This window comes from Peromyscus eremicus, chromosome X (assembly GCF_949786415.1).
Source record: "Peromyscus eremicus chromosome X, PerEre_H2_v1, whole genome shotgun sequence".
In the NCBI taxonomy this organism is placed as follows: Eukaryota; Metazoa; Chordata; class Mammalia; order Rodentia; family Cricetidae; genus Peromyscus; species Peromyscus eremicus.
In genome coordinates this window covers 133,528,185-133,549,418 of record NC_081439.1, presented here as the reverse complement: position 1 = coordinate 133,549,418, position 21,234 = coordinate 133,528,185, and the positions used below count along the sequence as shown (strand labels likewise).

At 37.9% G+C, this 21,234-nt stretch overlaps 1 protein-coding gene across 1 annotated transcript; it reads left to right on the top strand.

Moving 5' to 3' along the window:
• The first annotated feature begins 572 nt into the window (after window positions 1-572).
• Window positions 573-13,803, top strand: Clic2 (chloride intracellular channel 2). Its single transcript, XM_059251569.1, is given in 6 exon segments — window positions 573-665; window positions 1,796-1,905; window positions 2,030-2,155; window positions 12,254-12,358; window positions 13,158-13,359; window positions 13,619-13,803. Coding segments are annotated over 6 exon segments (792 nt in total). The 3' UTR covers window positions 13,775-13,803.
• The last annotated feature ends 7,431 nt before the right edge of the window (window positions 13,804-21,234 follow it).

Sequence of the window (21,234 nt, the reverse complement as noted above, 5' to 3'; positions counted from 1 at the left end):
GAGGTTTTTGAGAGAAGTAACACAAAGTCAAGTGGATATAGGGAGGTGGGGAAGATCTTGGAGGTCTTGGGGGAGGGAAAAGAATACAATTGAAATATATTGTATTAAAAAATATAAAATAATAAAAAACTACAGCAGAAGTCCCAATATACCTAACACCAAAAATTCTAAATAGATAAAGCACATGTAAAATTAAACAAAAAAGGTTCCTAGAGGAAAATATCATAGAAGATACTTATGGTTAAACAAGGTAAGACTATAAAGTTTTTTAAATCTTGAATATGCAGATCAGGAAAACAGGCTGTATAGAAATAAATAATAATAAATTTTATGTAAATTTAAATTTTTTTATCCATTTTACATACCAATCAAAGATCCCTCTCTTCCCTCCTCCTGCCCCTCCAACCTCCCCTTTCCAACCCACCTCTCATTACCTCCTACAAAAAGGTAAGGCCTCCCATGGGGAGTTACATTTAGAAGAGGCAAGTCCAAGCCTCTCCCCCTGCCTCAAGGCTGTATAAGGTGTCCCATCATATGTAGTGGGCTCCAAAACACCTGCTCATACACCAGGGATGGATTCTGATCCTACACCAGGAGGCCCCTTTAAGCAGATCAAGCTACACAACTGTTGCACTATGCAGAGAGCCAAGCCCAGTCCCATGAAGGTTCCACAGCTGTTGATTCAAATTTCACGAGTTCCCACTAGTTTGGTTTTTTTATCTCCTCAGGTTTCCCCATCATGCTCTTGATGTACTTGCTCATAGAATCCCTCTTCTCCCTCTTTGACTGGATTCCTGGAGCTCTGCCTGGTATTTGCCTGTGGATCTCTGTATCTGCTTCCATCAGTCACTGGAGAAAAGCTCTGTGATGACAGGATATTCACCAATCTGGTCACTGGGGTAAGCCAGTTCAGTTCAGACACCCTCTTCACTATTTCTAGTAGTCCAAGCTGGGGTCATCCTTGTGGATTCCTGAGAACTTCCCTAGTACCCGGTTTCTCTCTATCCCCATGATATCTCCCTTTATCAGGAAACAGATGAGATCTCCATGAGTAAACTGGGCATGAGGGGTGGGCAATGGAAGGTAGGGGATAGGAGATGAGAACATAAAGGAACAGGATGGTCAAGCTGCAACAGGCATGGAGTGGGAAAGCAATGAAAGAGATACCATGATAGAGTAAGCTTAAATTTTAAATAACATTATTTTTATTTATTTAGCCCCTATACAGTTTCATTTATGTGTATAATATTTTCCTTATTGATCTGAAAAAAAACCTTAATAGAAAAATGAAAAAATGAAGTAAAACTGGTTGTAAAAGTGTTCATACCATCCATTGAAATTGTATCAATAAAGAAAAATAATTGGTGCTCTTGCTTGAATGACAAAAAATAAATAAAATAAAAATAAAAATGTTATGCTGTGAAAAAAAAGAAAAATGGAAAAATGTTATGAACAAATAACTCACACAAAAAATAAACGAAATGTTTTCTAGAAATATTGAAAGAATCTTTTCAAGGGGAAAATTAGAAAGGATCTATAAGAAAATGTATTTTTTTACTTAAATCTCAAAAGTGAGACAAGTTATATGCTCATGTTTGTTGCTAAAATACACAATAGGAAAACTATTATATAAATTATGGTATTATAAGATCACATTTGAAAATTTTATATTATTTCATTTATTGTCTCTATCAGAATCCAAGAGATTAAGCACTTCCAATTTCTCAATAGGCACTTAATACATGCTTGTGTAACAAGAAAATGAGTACATTGAGGACTTTCTTTATCTTACTAGGCTGGAAGTGATGGGGAAAGTATCGGAAATTGTCCCTTTTGCCAATGCCTTTTTATGATACTCTGGCTTAAAGGAGTTAAATTTAATGCGACTATTATTGACATGACCGGGTAAGATAAATTAGGATATATTGGATTCTGGTGCTTGATATTGATAGACAACAATATAATGTTGGTATTTGATAGCATGTACTTTATCTAGAGATCTAACTCTTCTTATTCTCAATGATCATAGAAAATCTGAAGAACTGAAGAACTTAGCCCCAGGTACCAATCCTCCATTCTTGGTATATAATAAGGAGTTGAAAACAGACTTCATTAAAATTGAGGAATTTCTAGAGCAGACACTGGCTCCTCCAAGGCACAACATGTTATAGGATATTATTATGCTTATGATAATTTTTGGTCTATTGATACTTCCAGATTGATTTTTCTCATCTTTAAAATTATACTTATTGATTGATTAATTGATGTGTATGTGTGTGTGTGTGCATGTTTTTGTGCACATGTACATGCATGCCATAGCACATGTGTGGAGACTAAAGAAAAACTTGTGGGTGTCGGATATTTCTTTCCATCAATTGGGTCCCAAGGATCAAACTTGAGTCCTCAGATTCAGTGATAAGTACCTGTATCCACTGAGCCATCTTACCAGTTCCAGATCGTGGATTCTTGCTAACTCGAAAGTGGTTTGGGAATCTGGGATTACAATAAGACACATACATAAACCTCCTCCTTCAACTTCAAATACATAATAGATATAATGATCCAAATGATTTTTAAATTCATAGCAAATTTTAAAACAGGAAAATTTCTATAAACTTGAAATAAAGAACTCATGGGATGGGAGTGAGGAGACAGAGTACTAACACTGTATAATTCATAAGCGCTAGTCATCTGGCTTAGGAGAGTATCTTGGACTCCTGTGACCAACAAGTTGAAGAGAAGTATCAATCATCTGCCTAGCACAGACATTTTTGTTAGATAGTCCATCACTCCTGGGGAGACCATTACCCTAATGTGGGGCGTTTACCCAACCACCCCCACAGTTCCCCAGAGTTTTCTTGAGTGCGAGCAGCAGGAAATATTAGATAGAAGGATTTATTGCGGAGAACATCGCGGAGATAAACAGATAGAAAATAAAGGATAGCCTCGAGAGGGCCTGGAACCTATTCCAACGGGCCCCGACTGTCTCTGCCCCAGGGTTTTTATAGAGACGCCAAGGGGTGGAGCAAAAGACCTCCTCCCCCAGCACAGCCAAGTGCAGACCATCCCAGACACCTGCACTTAGGCCCGTGGTCTAATCATCCTCTATGCGGACCTGCTGGGGAAAGCCATGAGGAACCCGAGAATGGGCTCCCACAGGTCCCCCTTTCTTAATATATATAAAAAAATAACTATTAATGGCTTACAGCAATCTCCATAGCTGTTATACCTCCCAATATGGGAGTAGAGGATGATAAAGATGGCATTTCTTTTGAATTAGGTCCAAGGTAACTACAGCAGTCTTAGCTGCCTCAAGCCCTTTCTAAACCAAAAACTCTTAAGGCTACTACAAACTTAAAGAATCCCTTAGCTTCATCATTACCATTAACAGGTTAACATAAACATTGCTATACATAGTCACAATTCTCTCAATCTTATAACACAAAGCAAACTCTTAACAGAACCATTTGAATTAGCATATATGGTGCTAAATATAGTTAACAATTTTCTCCATCTTACAACTTTAACTCAATCATTTGAATTTTCTTGCTAACAGAACATAGGAAAAACTTCGATGTATTCACATCAAACTTAAATATTTCTTAACTCCACAAAACCAGGGTGCATTAATATCAATAGGGTTCTGCAAACATAATTCAATCTCATAGCTCCTCCTTTTCTTTATAATTTTTTAAAGAAAACCTCAAACCTAGTTAGAAGAAACTCATACAATTCCTACAAACCCATATTGAAAAGCAGTCTTCTCAATCTAACCATTAACACTTTGAAAACTTAGCAAAACATCCAAAAGCAGTTTCTTAATAAAACTCTTTATACTTTAAAAGTAGTCTCTTAATATACCCCATTTGCATTTCTTACTAACAAAAACATGACATTAATCCACTCAAACAACTTTTGAAATTAGACTAAGGAATATTAACTCTCCCCCTTTTCTTTATAATTTAAGCAAAATCTCAAGCCTAGTTAGAAAACTCAAACTTCTGTTTAAACAGTTCCATTTGTAACACAAACCAGTTCCATAAGTAATTCCATTTTTACACAAACAGTTCCACAAAACAATTGCATTTTTAACACAGAATACATGAATCACCAATTAATAAAGCATACACGCATACACAAAACTGCATCTTGATTCTAGGTAGAAATAAATTTCCTCATTTAAACAGTTCCATTTTTAACCCAATTCCAGCAAACAGTTCTAGGTCATTACTATGAATAAACTCAAAATTGTCCCATTGCAATGAAATCTCTACTGTTCATTTCATTTCTTAAGTCCCAAAATTCACATGATAAATTCTGGTACGAGCCTTCCAAATATGAAGAAATCCATAACCAAAATCTTTGTAGTTTTATCTCATTTTAAGTTCAAAAAGTTCAAACAAGAAATAAATTCTAGTATCAGGCTTTCACTTCCAAATATGAAGAGATGGTTTTCAACCAAAACTTTCTGCCGTTAACAATTTTACTTCAAACAAGCGTCTCTGCAACTTTTGTTCTCACAGACAGAGACCTTTTTAGGTACAGTAGTATTCTAAACCGCACCGTTTTTGATGTTAGCTCAGGTTTTTCTGTGTTGCGTTGATTTTCCATGAATCTCAGCTGCGGATGCCTTGTGCTAGTTCTGGCGTCCGCCATTCTTAGCTTCTTAGTGGCTTCTGGAGCTTTTGAAAAACCGCTCAGACTGCCTGTTTTGCAGTCTGCTAGGACACTAAGTTCTGTATCTCAGGTTTTTTCAGCATATACATTAATAGACTCACACTTAACATTTACACTTTTTCACAAACTCACATATAACCTTTTGCCTTGCAAAGCATTTAGACTCACATTCAACATTTACACGTTTTTACAAACTCATATAACACTAACATCTACTTATTTAAACTCCTTAAGGAAACTATAGAACTACTTTAGCAAATATATTTCTTATTACTTCTTATGTACTTATTTAAACTTACGTTTACAACTAGCATCTTTACTTATTACAACCTTATTACTACATGTCTTAAGACTACATTAGATACTTCTTGCAAGCTTATATTCTTAAAGGAACTCTGTAGATCTATTTTACAAACTTATATAGGGCTACCATTAGCATATATATAATTTAGCAAACATCTGAAGATTTCTTTAACACAGATCTAACAAGACAGAATTTTTACAAACTCACATATCTTATTTTCATCTTTTTCTACTTCTTACTCTTAATTATTATCACTATCTCTATTAGAAAGATTCTTAACTAGACAGGAAGTACATACATCGTTGCTAACGTTTAGAGTTTATAGTCAGCTTTGTTATAAAGCACTGGGATTTAGTGAGTGTTGTTATAGAATTGAGATAGTTGTTGCTAGGGGACTGTAACCTTCCCAGGATGACGCCACACTCCAAAGTTGCCAGTTCTCTCAGCCGTTCCGGAACCGGCAGAGATGCACTGTCAGCGGTACACGGTTTTTAACTAGAGGCTGTCCCTTCACCCAAATTCATAATAGTCCCCCTAAATGCTTCAATTCAGACAAACGTTTCTATTACAGCAGTATTTTTGGTTTGTTCTACCGAAAAATTTCACTTCACACTGACGGTGAAATTACCGTATTTAGCTGCTGTAAGCTCTTTGCCAAATACCGCACAGCTATAAGATGATTTAAAGTATTTTTCTAAAGAAGCTAGTAAAGCCAAAAGCGGCACAGCTCCGAACTGTATTTAGTATTTTCACTTCATTAGCTTTAACTCCTGATGTATTAGCAGCTGTAATATTTAGCATTGATTTCTTATAAGGAACTTTCAGGCGAAGCAACTCTTTTGTAAGACAGCTAGATTGTCTGAATTTTTCCCCCATCTCTAAAGCAGTCATTTCTTTTTGAATGCCTGTTTCCTTGTATCCTTATTAGATTTGCAAAGGAATCACTCATTGCAGGCAGTTTGTTCAAAAGGCAAAGGACTTTAATTTCAACATAAGTTTCTTCATATCTAAGACAACGTTCAGTGTATAAACTGCTTTCTCTTGCTTTAAGGATTTTAAAGTGGCTTGTTTGATCTTATAGGTAGCTTTCTGTCATCCAACTACCATTAAAACTTTGCACAGCTATTAGGGTAAATAAGTCATTTTACCACCCCCCAAACCGCGAAGTGCCTAGTTCCATATCCTTTCAATGTTTCATTGGAATGGACACTTAAAACTCTTAGATGATTTTCCTCCTTATTCTTTTAAAAGCTGTATTTTAAAGTTTACCATGAACGTATTTTCGAGCTGACAAAAGTGTTTCAGGACAATGTCGCCATCTTTAGTGGAAAAACTACCTTTCCCAGAATGCATTTCCCTTATATCAGTCCATAATATCAGTCCCTTATATCATTTCTTTATATCATTTCCCTTATATCAGTCATTCCCCATAGTTCTTTTTGGGTCTGAGAGTCAACTGGTTCTTTTTTACCAGACTTGCTTACAAATTCTTGCCCGGGAGGTTTGAACAAAGTTTTTTGCTTTTGCAACGGGAGATTTGAACAGGCATTTTACATTTTCAATTATGGGACATTGGGAGGTTTCTGGTCTCTCCTCAGCTGGCTTTAACAGGTGTCTCTCCTTTAATTGACACTGGCCCCCAAATCAGAACTGCACCTGCCTCGTTAGTGCGCATTGAGGTGGGCAATTTCTGATAGCAACTTTCCTCGGGGCTTGTGTTTGTCTTAGCCAGTCAGTGAAAAACAAGATCATGCACTACAGCTTTTCCATAGCTCTTTCGGAGAGATTTTCTCCCACTGATTTATCTCATTTTGCTTGTTCCTTCCCCCCCCAGATGCAGAGCTTCAGGTATCTGTCTGCGGCTCTGTACCTCTGCTAGCTGCCTTTGGAAGTAGGGGCTTTTCCCCCCCAAAATCTGCCTCAAATTCTAGCAGCTTTTCACAGGTCATGCATTTTCTGGGGAGGATTCTGTCCCTTCTGTTTCTTCAGAGTCTTTCTCCCAGACAGTTCCCAGTTTGGTCTCAAGTTTATCCCCTCTACCCCAGGAACAGTTTCCAATACTACAGTGGCGGCTTTCCCTGCTACTGAAGGTAGGGAGGGGCTTTTTGTCCGTTTCTGTTTTCAGGGTCTGTGTGGTTTGCATACAGACTGAAAATCTAACAAGGGAGGTTTTTGCCATTTCTAAACTCCCATTAGGACAGGTGTTTTGCCTTATCAGACCTTCACCCGGCCCAGTCCCCCAGTGGGTTGCGTTTGCTTGTCTGGGTGCTCAAGGACAGAGCTTATTCCAGAGGCAATCACCCCTCAGGGCTACACTCCCTCATCTCAGGGGAGTCAGTTGAAACAAAGCTTTTCTCAAAGAGGTGTTTTCTCTGACAGAAAAACTTTACTAGTTCTGTTCTGCCCTGACTGGGCTCTTTCCCCAGACAGCGTTCTGACTCAGCAGCACAACTGCTTCAGACACAGTTCAACTTTACTGTTTTTCCAGAAAAGTCCTTACTTTGATAGAAAAGCTTTTTCTCAGATTTCTTTTTGCAGCTGTGGACCTATCAACCCGGGACTTTTAGGAAAGTGGACAACTGTGCCATTCTCACTGGCTTTAGTTTTGTTTGTTCATTAGCAATCTTCCCCTGGGTCCTGCACCTTCCTGCCTCAGCTCTGTGCTCCAGGAAGTTTGCAACTGCAGGAACCCTAGTATCCCCGAAATGCACCCCAACTCAGAGACGCTGGCCAGTCACCTCTGGGTTTTTGGTCAGAATCGAGGATACAATGCTTCAGGGGATCTTTGCGTTAGGACGATTAGGAGCACCTTTTCATTCTGAAACGCTCACTCAAACAAAACCCTTGATGCCTCAGCTCGGCTGTAACTGAGAAGCTTGACTTTTTTGCTTTTCTCAGGTAAAGTTTCCTGCCCTTTTGGGCTCTGTGTAGCTCTTTACCCACACTCTCCCAGCATTTCCCTCAGGGTACTCTGACCCACTGTCTTTTACTAGTTTAAAGAGACAGAGCTTAGAAGAGGTTTTTTTTAGGAACTTGTCCCTGCCTCCTGCATTGCAGGGAGGATTTTTAAAACTTGAAAGAGAACTTAGAGGTTTTGCTGTCTTAAGTTTGTTGTTTTCCCTTTGAGCTAATCACAGGTGGTCCCCATATTAATATCTTCAGGTGATTCTAATTTTTGTCCTTTTGAGAAAGTTAAAGGCTTTAGTTTTTAAGTTTAAGAGCTTTTGAGAAAGATTAAGGCTTTTTAGAGAGTTCAAGTTTTCCAAGAAAAGCTTTTAGTTTAAGAGAAAGATTTTTTTCCCCAGGAGAAAGACCAACTTTTCCCAAAACTTCCCAACTTTAAACTTTGACTTCTTATACCCCCATTTTTGCCTCAGGGAGAAATTACTTTCTCCTGCCGCTTGGACTTAGCATTTCAGCTGTCCCCAGGTCAAAAGCTTCCATAGGAAACTTTTTCTTCCCCATAAGCTCAAAGAAGAGCTTTTTTACTACCCAAAAAGCCCAAAGAAAGATTTTTTTTCCCAGTTTGCATTCATAGCCCCCAAAGTTAGAAAATTGTAGAGTTTTTCCTGTCTAGTTGCCTTATTTTTTTCTACACAATCTTACACTTCTAAGTTTTTCCTAAACTATATTACTACCCTATGCCTTATACTTATTTTTCACAGATAGAAATTGAGAAAGGGATAGAAGATAGAAAATTTTGACAGAAGAGAATTTCGCTGCAGCATCGGACATCCTTCCAGTCCGCTTTCCTTTTCTCTCGAGGATAAAACCCCTGCCTCTCAAAAATATATATAAAAAATATATATTTTCCATAACACCGGCATGCCTCATCCACTGGCAGGGCTGAACTCAGCACTTTCGCCAAAAACTCTGTAATAAAACTATTATTTTCCTTTATCTTTAGTCCCTATTACTTTGTCTTTAGTCCCTGTTCATTTGTCTTTAGTCCCCCCTTTTTTTAGTCCCCCCTTTTTTTCTTTAGTCCCTTTTTTTTTCTTTTTTCTTTAGTCCCTGTTCATGGCGCCATTCTGTGGGGCGTTTACCCAACCACCCCCACAGTTCCCCAGAGTTTTCTTGAGTGCGAGCAGCAGGAAATATTAGATAGAAGGATTTATTGCGGAGAATCTTGCGGAGATAAACAGATAGAAAATAAAGGATAGCCTCGAGAGGGCCTGGAACCTTTTCCAACGGGCCCGACTGTCTCTGCCCCAGGGTTTTTATAGAGACGCCAAGGGGTGGAGCAAAAGACCTCCTCCCCCAGCACAGCCAAGTGCAGACCATCTCAGACACCTGCACTTAGGCCCGTGATCTAATCATCCTCTATGCGGACCTGCTGGGGAAAGCCATGAGGAACCCGAGAACGGGCTCCCACACCCTAACACGTAGAATAACTACTTCTAAGTAATCTTACAATATAAATATAATAAGTTTTCCCAGTGGCTTTTCCAAATATCATTTCTTTTTTATCCCTCATCTATCCCTCTCTATATGAAACTGTCCTCCATATTAATTAGTTTTCTACCATTGTGACAAAATGGCATGACCTAGGCAACTTATTACAGAACATATATAATTGGGCTTACAGTTCAGAGGGTTAGAGTCAATGATGGTAGAGCAAAGGCATAGTGGCAGATTGCATAAGTTATGACAGCATTATCCAGCATTAAAGAGGGGCAGGAGGAAGGTTAGTTGGTTCATGGAGGAACACCATGCTCTTTGGTTGGTATATGTGCATAAAACTGGAGATGTTGGAAGCACCTTGGGAATAGATGACAAAGGAATGTCACAATTGCTGGTGATGTGCAAATGGATGGAATCAGCTTAGGAGAATAAGCAAAGCAAGAAAAGAGAGGGTTCCCCTGTGAAGAAACTTGCAGCATAGAAAGGAATAAGACCCAATGGTACTTTAAGAGAGGATATTTGGAGAGGAAGGGAAGATAATTTTAGGTTTAATAGGACATGAACATATTTATTAGCTAAGAGGAAAGAGCTAACAGAGGCAAAGTGATAGATTATTAAGGGGTGTATTAGTTAGGGTTCTCTAGAGGAACAGAACTGACAGAATAAATATATATGGGATTTGTTAGCATGGCTTACAGGCTGTAGTCCAACTACTCCAACAATAGCTGTATATCAAAGGGAAGTCCAAGAATCCAGTAGGTTTTAGACCATGAGGCTGGATGCTTCAGCTAACGTTTAGTATATGCCAGAATCCTGGAGAAGTAAGCTCTTGTGCCAGTGAAGGAATGAATTCACCAGTGAGAGTGAGGACAAGCAGGAAAAAAGCAAAAGCTTCCTTCATCTCTGTCCTTTATATAGGCTGTTAGCAGAAGATGTGGCCCAGATTAAAAGTGGATCTGGATTAAAGGTGGGTCTTCCCATTTCAAATGATTTAATTAAGAAAAATCTCTCACAGGTATACTGAGCTGCTTGGGTTTTAGCTAATTCCAGATGTAGTCAAATTGACACCAAGAATAGCTATTACAAGTCCACCTCTTGTAAACATGACACACAATCATATCTTATGTAGTGGGTAGCCATTCCAGTTTTAATCTGGAAGTTCCAACCCCCATTGAGGCTTAGGTAACTGTCACGCCTACAAGGCATGGCCAAGAGAGGACCCTGAAGACCGAGATCCAGATGCGCCGGCTCTCTTGGTTCCTGGACCCTGGACGCTGGAGGTAGACCGAGCAGAGTTCTCCAGAGAACACCACCGGACTGTGCTACACCTTTCCCAGACCCTGTAAACTATCCCTTCACTTGTAAGTTACCCCACAAAATAAACCTCCCTTTTAACTATGTGGAGTGGCCTTAATAATTTCACCAATATTCTCATGTCATGCTTTGTTTTCAAATGAAAACAATAACCAGGTTATAGGTACACCTAACATGATATAACTATCCCATGTACAACCACAAACACATTATAAGTTTTAGAATAAGTGGCAATGTCCCTTGAGGGACATTCTTTTGGTATCTCAAAATTTAAATATAATAATCACTGGTAGTCTCTTAATTGATGTTACATTACAAGATAAGGCAATTGAAGAAAGAAAATACAAATATCTGTGCAAACATATCCTTAACAAAATATGACAGAAACACTCATGTCAATTCTAATCCTTGTTTCTGCAATTGGTCACATGGCTTTAGTTGGTATTTAGAACTACCTTCCTCTAATACCCCATTCTGTATTTCCTCCACCTTTGGCAAGCACCCCAGCAGGTCTTGGTTCTTTTCCTGGAGGAGTGGCCCATACATTCCTGAAGGTTCTATGCCCTTTGTCATCCTGCCTGGATTAAGCTGTTATAGTTTCCCATTGGCTTCGATCACAGGACATAGTAGCACCAAGAGACACCCTAAAGTATCTCCTTGCACTCCAGACATAATCTTTCTTACCTCCATTGTGGAGAATCAATCTAATTTGGTTAGATTTATTCCAAGATACTTTATTTTTGAAACTATTGTTCCCTTGATTTCTTTCTCAGTGTGTTTGTCATTTGTATACAGGAAGGTTACTGATTTTTGTGTGTTAGTTTTTTATTCTGCTATTTTGCTGAATGAATTTATCAGCTGTATGGAGACTTTGGGTTCTTTATGGAGAATCATATCATCTGTGAATAAGGATATCTTGACATCTTCATTTCCTATTTGTATACCTCTTGTCTTATTGCTGTCTAAGACTTTAAGCACTACATTGAACAGGCATGGAGAGAGTGGACATCCTTGTGTTGTTCCTGATTTTAGTGGAAATACTGAGTTTTTCTCTATTTAGCGTGATATTGGTTGTGGAGCTGCTGTAAATTGCCTTTATTATGTTACATCTTTTGTATCTCTAGTCTCTCTAGGACTTTAATAATGAAGGGTTGTTGGATTTTTGTCAAAGGTCTTTTCTGCGTCTAATGAGGTGATCATGCTTTTTATGTACTTGAGTCTACAAGAAAGACATTTTACCTGCTTGTTTCCCAACTACTTTCTCAAAATGTATTGCTTTTGTTCCTTGCACAAATAGGAACATAATCAAGAATCTAAAGCATCATTGTTATAGGTATATAAGGTTTAAATCCCAGGCCATAATTTCCACTGAATTTTAGAAACTAAAATATTCTCAATTTGAGGAAAAATATATTTCTAATGAGAGGTTTCTGAATACCTTAAATTTTCAGTACAATTTAGAAATTTAGAAAATTTCTATTCTTTGTAAAGTCTAGGACACCATGGATCTATAATACAGTTTGGGAATTATAGTCACCTGCATTCCTTTTTAAGATATCCTCACCTGAGTCCTAAGTACAAGGAATCTTTTGATATGGGCTATAATCTCTTTGCCAAGTTTTCTGCATATATTAAGAATATACAAAAGAAAGCAAATAAGAGTAAGAATTATTTTTAAGACTTTATTTTTCTCAGATACTTGTTCATTCTCCCATTGTCACTCAACTAAAACAGAATTTTCACAAAAATTAGTGCATTTTGGGGAACAGCCCACTTCCCCCTTCATTTTCTGTTCTGTCCTCAGAAATTCCCTTGCATTGAGTTTTAGTGTATTTAGAATCCAAGATTCAATATATTAATTACCAACACAGTTCAAATAGAGCATTCATGGCTTTTTGGAACCTACTCCCTATGGTGGGATACCTCGCTCACCCTGGATATAGGGAGGGGGAGAACTTGGTCCTGTCTCAACTTGATGTGCCATGCTTTGTTGATGCCTATGGGATGCCTTACCTTTTTTGAGGAGTTGATGGAGGGGGTTGAAAGGAGGTGGGGGAGGGAATGGGATGAGAAGAGGGAGGGGAAACTGTGGTTGGTATGTAAAATAAATTTTAAAAGTTAATAATAATAAAAAAGAAAAAACAAATAGAACATTTGTTGACTAGCTGTGAACTAGCTGAAAAACTATGCCTTTGAAGTTCTTTAAACTGAAGGACCTAGCATCTCCAATAAACATTCTTGAATAGGTTTGTTTTCCTCTGAGTCATAAAAACATAGTCTCCTTTCTTGGACCTTAAGTCCAAGATATTTTACTCAACATTTGAGCTGACTCTGTCTCATCAGTGTATTAGTGGAAAAGAGCTAGTTCAAGCAGTGTGTACACCATGAAAGCTTATTAAGAACATATTTACTTATCAAGATAATACATTTGTAAGTGACCTTATTACTTCATTGCCTCAAATTTTGAAAAATCTCTGCTAAGAGAATTTAAACATCTGAATGACAACTTAAATATTCCAATTTTGGACAAAATTGATCAAGACAGTTTCTTGAAAACTTCTTGAACACACTTGAACACACAGTTTCTAGAAAACTTCTTAGATGGAGATCAACTAACACTGGCTGACTGCAGTTTGTTATCCAAACTGAATATTATTAAAGTGAGTTTGAGTATGAGTGGCTGCATAGAGTGAGGGGTTTGTGAGTTGGTAGTATATATCACACTGACCTTCTAGTAAGGTAAACATATGGCTTCCTCTACATTTGTAGACAAAACATTAAAACAGTAAATTCAATATTCTTTATGATTATTTTATACTTTATTTTGTAGTACCTGGCCTTTGAGGTGCATTTCTACATAAGAGAACATAAATGATATATTTTACTATCAACTTTTTTCATTTTTTTCTAAAACCCTAGGTTACTGCCAAGAAGTACTGTGACTTTGACATTCCGGCAGAATTCTCAGGAGTCTGGTGCTATCTCCACAATGCCTATGCCCATGAAGAATTTGCCTACATATGTCCTGAAGACAAAGAAATTGAAAATATGTATGCAAGTGTGGCTAAACAGTAGAGACAAGACAACTCTTTCAGGAGAAAAAGTTCTCTTTGTTATCAAATTTCACTTTGTACCTTATTAGAAATATTATTGGAAATAATAGCTTGTAAAATACTATTTCCTCCAATAAACTCAGTAATGGAAAAAAACTTAAGTTTTCTGTTATCTAGTTAGCCATAAACAATCTACCTCTTTGTATTTTACAGATCGTCATATTTTCACTTCATTTATTCCTATGACAAACCATTGAATATTAAAAACATGGAAAGCATCTTTTGTTTTTGAGTTCCTAGGATGCATAACATGTGAGATAAAACATATGTGAATGAAGTAAAGATTGGCAAAAACTGTATGATATCACTCATTTGTAAACTCACAAATAAAAATTGATGTCGCAGAAGCTAAGATAGTACTTATCAAAGGCTGGGAGAGTACAAAGATAGAAAAATGGTGAAAAACTTGATCAATAGGTATTAAGTTACAATTAGATACGAAATAAGTTCTAGTGTTCTTATGCATTCTAACATAACTGTACATAAAAATAATATGAGTGTGTATCATTAGAGAAGGTGAAAACATTTATTGTTTATGTCCCAAAAGTGAAAAAATGGAAATGAAAAGATTTGAAAAGTTTTCTTGAGTTTTAATAATAGCCAGTATAATCCAGAAAAGAAATAAAAATAAAACACATGTCGAGGTTCCAAATTATGTAAGAAGAGCCACAATTTAAATACTACTTAGAAACAATTCCATCTAAATTACTATAGTAATTTTACACTTGGTTAATACATACATTAGTCTGTTTCTGAAATGAAAACTGACATCAAAGCACCACTTCAAAGACAGGAATTCCAAAACAATGATTTTTTTCTTAAAAATCATTAAGCAGGTCAGGATGGTAGTATTTTTCTCTAATCTCAGTTCTTGGGAAGAGAGGCAGGCAGATCTCTGTAATTTTAAGGCCAGCCTGGTCTACATATCAAGTACAAAGTCAGAGCTACACAGTGAGACCCTGTTTCAAATAAATAACTAAATAAAAATCATTAAAGAGATCAAGACCAATTAGTCATATAAGAGCACTCAATACCTAGAAATATGATCACATCACAGACATGAGACTATGGCCTTTGTGACCATTTTATTAAATGAACAAGTATTAATTTAGGAAAACTTAATTTTATAAAAAGAGATGAGGAGGAAATACATAGCAAAGCTGCAAAGTCAATTGGATCTTTCATTCATATAAATAAGAAAATGAAGAAGCTTAGTTAACAAAAAGGTTTTTGAGATATCCATTAAATTATAATGTAGATGGAAGATGATCATAAAGCTTTCTATTGAGTTTTTAAAAGTACCATATATATTAAAATTCATAAATACCTTGTATGTCACATGTCAAAGTATCATTCAAATCTGGGAACAAAAGCTGAACTTGCTCCTTTGAAGAAGAAACAAGAAAATGGGAAGCTTCAAGAAAGAAAAACATTGTTATTATACGCTTTGAACAGAGTGTAGTTTAGATAAAATTTAAATGACGTAGCATTTTAATAGATTTGAAGAAAAGTGAGGCAGTGAGTTAGGAGTCAGCATCAAGTCTAGGCATATAAATGGTACAATGTACTGTCTTTGATAATCAGTCAAAGTAAATATATAAAGTCAAGCTGTTTCTTCACTGGAAGTCTTCTGATCTGATAAATTGCACCTATAATCTGGTGGAGTTGTGGCTTCTCTGGACATATTTGACATTTCCATTTTCATTAATATGATTTCAAAAGGTAAATTTGTTTAAGATTTATGATTTTAAGGCACAAATCTCAACAAAGTTTCTGTTGAGCCTTGAAATTTATTAGCTCAAGCTGTTTTTTTTTTTTATTTTGCAATACAGTTCAGTTCTACATATCAGCCATGGATTCCCTTGTTCTCCCCCTCCCGGCCCCTCACCTTTCCCCCAGCCCACCCCCCATTCCCACCTCCTCCAGGGCAAAGCCTCCCCCGAGGACTGAGATCAACCTGGTAGACTCAGTCCAGGGAGGTCCAGTCCCCTCCACCCAGGCCGAGCCAAGCGACCCTGCATAGGCCCCAGGTTTCAAACAGCCAACTCATGCAATGAGCACAGGACCCGGTCCCACTGCCTGGATGCCTCCCAAACAGATCAAGCCAATCAACTGTCTCACCCATTCAGAGGGCCTGATCCAGTTGGTGACCCCTCAGCCATTGGTTCATAGTTCATGTGTTTCCATTCGTTTGGTTATTTGTCCCTGTGCTTTATCCAACTTTGGTCTCAACAATTCTCGCTTATATAAACCCTCCTCTTTCTTGCTAATTGGACTCCCAGAGCTCCACCCGGGGCCTAGCCATGGATCTCTGCATCCAGATCCCTCAGTCGTTGGATGGGGTTTCTAGCACAAGGATTAGGGTGTTTGGCCATCCCATCACCAGAGTAGGTCAGTTCGGGCTGTATCTCGACCATTGCCAGCAGTCTGTTGTGGGGGTATCTTTGTGGATTTCTGTGGGCCTCTCTAGCACTTTGCTTCTTCCTATTCTCATGTGGTCTTCATTTACCATGGTCTCCTATTCCTTGTTCTCCCTCTCTGTTGTTGATCCAGCTGGGATCTCCCGCTCCCCCAAGCTCTCTTTCCCTCAACCCTCGCCCTTTATTATCCCCACTCATGTCCAGGCTGTTCATGTAGATCTCTTCCATTTCTCCATCATTGGGCAATCCCTGTGTCTTTCTTGGGGTCCTGTTTTCCAGGTAGCCTCCCTGGTGATGTGAGTAGCAGTCCAGTCATCCTTGTTCCACATCTAGTATCCTCCTATGAGTGAGTACATACCATTGTTTGTCTTTTCTGAGTCTGAGTTACCTCAGTCAGGATGATTTTCTCTAGATCCATCCATTTGCCTGCAAACCTCATGATGTCATTGTTTTTCTCTGCTGAGTAGTATTCCATTGTGTATATGTACCACATTTTGTTTATCCATTCTTCAGCTGAAGGGCATCTAGGTTGTTTCCATGTTCTGGCTATTACAACCAATGCTGATATGAACATAGCTGAACAAGTGCTCTTGTGGTATGATTGAACATTCCTTGGGTGTATGCCCAGGAGTGGTATAGCTGGATATTGGGGGAGATTGATTACCAATTTTCTAAGAAAGCACCATATTGATTTCCAAAGTGGTTGTACAAGCAGCTCAAGCTGTTTTTACAGCTTAGTGATAAAGTAAAATCCTGAATATAACAGGATGGGAATTTATGACAAGGAAGTGGTTACCCAACTACTCTTAGACAAAAAGAAATATTATCTTTTGCCATCAGGCTGTTTGGGGCTTCCAGGGCCAGTTGAAGTGGATCCTGGAAGTTTCCCAGTCAATTATCTTCTTAAATGATATTAACAGGGCTCAATTCAGCAGCTATTTAATGAATGCTTACTATGTTATTATTTTACTATTTAATCCCCACAACAACTCTGTGAATTATATAAAAGTACAGTTATCTATGAATTAAATAAAACACAATTCTCAAATGCTGTTATTTACTTATAAGAGAACTAATATGAAGATAAGTTACTCATCTGAAGAGAATCAGAGGATCAGAGATTGATAACAGTCAGAAGAGAAATGCTAAGCCAGGCTTGATGGCTCATACATGTTATCTCAGTACTTGGGAGATTGAGTCAGTAGGATCACAATCTCAAGGCCAGAATGAGCTATATATGAATTCCAAGCCAGGCTTGGCTACAGAGTGAGACCCTGTCTCAAAAGAAAAACCAAAACCCAGAACAAAAAAGGGATACTCACAACTGATTACTAATTTAACTGGCTAACTTTATGAAGAAAAGTAAGATATTTCTCTAAAGGTTTAAGTTCTCCATGTAGCTATAAAATTGCAAGAATATATCAAGTCTTGCATATTTACTGTACTAACCTTACAGGATTCTAAATCATTTATCTTTAATGATCTTGGATATTCAAATATGCTGTGACAACAAAGTTAGATTCTTCAATGAGTGAATAAATTTTATCAGAAAATACTCTAATGTAACGGCAAAGTGTTGATAGCATTATTTTTATTTTGTTAGGTTCAGGATAATTGTTTTTATTTCAAAACCAACTATTATGATCATTCCCATTTTATATGCAAGAAAACACAAAATCTCAGTAGCTTAATAATTATTATTTTATTTTTATTAGTAAAAAGACTAAAGTTCATAGAAGTCATATGCTGTGGGATGGTGTTTCTTCATGCTGTGAATATGTGTTGCTACCATTGGTTGTAGCATGAATCTTAAAAGTCCTTATTAATAAAATCAAACCCGAGGCCAGTTATTGGGGTCAATGCTGGTAGATTAGAGAGACAGAACAAGCCACAGCTACCTCACCTCGCCGGATCCTCAGCTGGTCTTGTTTCCTCAGACTGGAGGCCTCTGAGTCCTCATCCAGAATGGGTCTCAGCTGAATTGCTGCTCAAAAGCCTGAATGCTTAACCAGACAAATGCTTAACCAGCCAAATGCTTCTAGTTTCTGGTATCCACGCCTTATATATCTTTCTGTTTTTGCCATCACTCCCTGGGATTAAAGGCTCGCTTTCTGGGATTAAAGGCGTGAGTCACCACACTTGGCTGTATCCTTGAACAGATGGATTTCTGCCTCTGGAATGCTAGAATTAAAGGCGTGTGCTACCACTGCCTAACTTCTATGTTTAATATTGTGGTTGTTCTGTCTCTGACCCCAGATAAGTTTATTAGCATGCACAATATTTTGGGGAACACAATACCACATTTCCCCTCTTTTTGTCTAAAATTAAAAAAGCTTATAACTAATACAAGAAAAATTATATCCAGTAAGTATATACAATATACACAGTCAAGATTACATTAATGATGTCTAGTTCATTAACATTTGACATATTCAGATAAAAACTCCATTAATATATAACAATGTCCAGTCCAGTAACATTTGATAAATCAGACAAACAATTTTCATTACTTATCTTATTTAAAACATGTAGCTCCTTTTTAAAAGTAGATTCCACAATCTCCCTTTTTATCTTATCATAACCATATTCTCTCTTTTTTCTTTTCATAATGGATTCAGTAGTCTACCTTTTGTCAATTGGTTAATAAGGAAGCCTCTCTGGCCTATGGCATGACAGGTTATATTCAGGCAGGAAATCCAAGAGAGATAGAGGGAGAAGGGTGGAGTCAGAGGCAGATGCCATTCAGCTGCTCAAGGAACAAGATGCCAGCAGACTGGTAATGCCACAGCCACGTGGCAAAGTATAGACACTCTGATTGACACTCTCTATGGAGTTTATCTTCTTCTTGGCAAAAAAAAGCCATTTGGGCAAGAAACTGTTCTTGCCTGGACTGCTTGACTGTCTGGACATGTAGGACCCATAGGAAGGTGACCACTGAACTTTGCTTGGCAAAATTGTCCTTCAGGTTTCTACTTCGCAGAGGAAACTGCCAGACATTCTACAGGACACAGAAAAAAGTGACTGAGAGACTCTAGCCCTGTGGGCTGAAGACAGATGCCCCAACTTTACAAAAGTACTTTAGATGATTGTCCAGGCTGCCAGCTGTCTCTGTCCTCTCTCGCAAGACTCTCAAAAGTCGCTTGCATCCTTCTCCCATTTCTCAGGTAATACTATATCCTTCTGAGGTCTTTGGTGTAGTTAAGACTAGAGTTATAATTTCCTCAGTTATGATAAAAGATAAGTTAGATATGAAGCCTTAGGCACAAATATAGGATAGATAGGGTATCTTCTTTAATTTTGCCAAATACAAATAGACTAGATATTATAAAAAGACTAGATATTGTAACTGTAATTCTTGCTTGATAATTGTTTTGTTATATGTAATTTTACTATGTGAAAGTTAAAACCTTCCTTTAGGAAAAAAACAGGGAAGTGCTGTGGGATGCTCTGTATGTTAAATGTCTTGCTCTGATTGGTTAGTAAATAAAACACTGATTGGCCAGTAGCCAGGCAGGAAGTATAGGTGGGACAAGGAGAGAGGAGGATTCTGGGAAGTAGAAGGCTGAGGAGAGAGATGCTGCCAGCCACCACGGTGAGAAGCAAATGTTAAGATACCCTTAAGCCATGAGCCACAAGGCAACTTATAGATTAATAGAAAATGGTTAATTTAAGATATAAGAACAGTTAGCAAGAAGCCTGCCTCAGCCATACAGTTTGTAAATAATATAAGCATCTGTGTGTTTATTTTATAAGTGGACTGTCGGACTGCCGGGGCTTGGTGGGATCCAGAGAGAAAACTCCAGCTACAATTCTTTGGTTGAGGGTCATCTAGGTTGTTTCCAGGTTCTGGGTATTACAAATAATGCTGATATGAACGTAGTTGAGCACGTGTCCTTGTGGTATGATTGAGCAGTCCTTGGGTATATGTCCAAGACTGGTATAGCTGGGTCTTGAGGAAGATTGATTCCCAATTTGCTGAGAAACCACCATATTGAGTTGCAAAATGGCTGTACAAGTTTGCACTCCCACCAACAGTGGAAGAATATTCCCCTTGCTCCACATCCTCTCCAACAGAAGCTGTCCTCAGTGTTTTTTATCTTAGCCATTTTGACAGATGTAAGAGGTATCTCAGAGTCGTTTTGATTTGTATTTCCCTGATGACTAAGGATGTTAAGCAATTCCTTAAATGTCTTTCATCCATTTGAGATTTGTCTGTTGAGAATTCTCTGTTTAGCACTGTAGCCCATTTTTAATTGGATTGTTCGGTATTTTTAAAGTCTAGTTTCTTGAGTTATTTATATATTTTTTGGAGATCAGCCCTCTATCAGATGTGGGTTGGTGAAGAACCTTTCCCATTCTGTAGGCTGTCATTTTTGTCTTATTTACAGTATCCTTTGCCTTACAGGAGCTTCTCAGTTTCAGGAGATCCCATTTATTAATTGTTGCTCTCAGTGTCTGAGCTACTAGTGTTATATTTAAGAAGTGGTCTCCTGTACCAATGCATTCAAGACTACTTCTGTAGATGTAACCAACCATCTTATTAACTAAGAAACACAGAGCCAATTCAGAGAAGAAAGCCAAGAGGTAAGAGCTAAGAGCCTCACCCTTCCTGCTTCAGCGATCCTCTTCAGCCAAGAGAGCTCTCTGAAAGGGAACCTACTTCCTGTGTGTTTGTCTTATATAGTCTTTCTGTTCTGCCTTCTCATTGGTTGTAAACCCAAACACATGACTGCCTCGTCATTGCCTGTCTGTAGAGACTTCCAGGTCTTCTATGGTTGGTATTGAGATTAAAGGCATGTGTCTCCAATGCTGGCTGTATCCTTGAACACACAGAGATCTACCTAGCTCTGTCTACCAAGTGCTGGGATTAAAGGCGTGCACCACCACCGCCTCACTCTTGCTATGGCTCTAATAGCTCTGACCCATGGGCAACTTTATTTATTAACATACAATTAAAATCACATTTCAGTACAAATAAAATACCACCATATTTCCCCTTTTC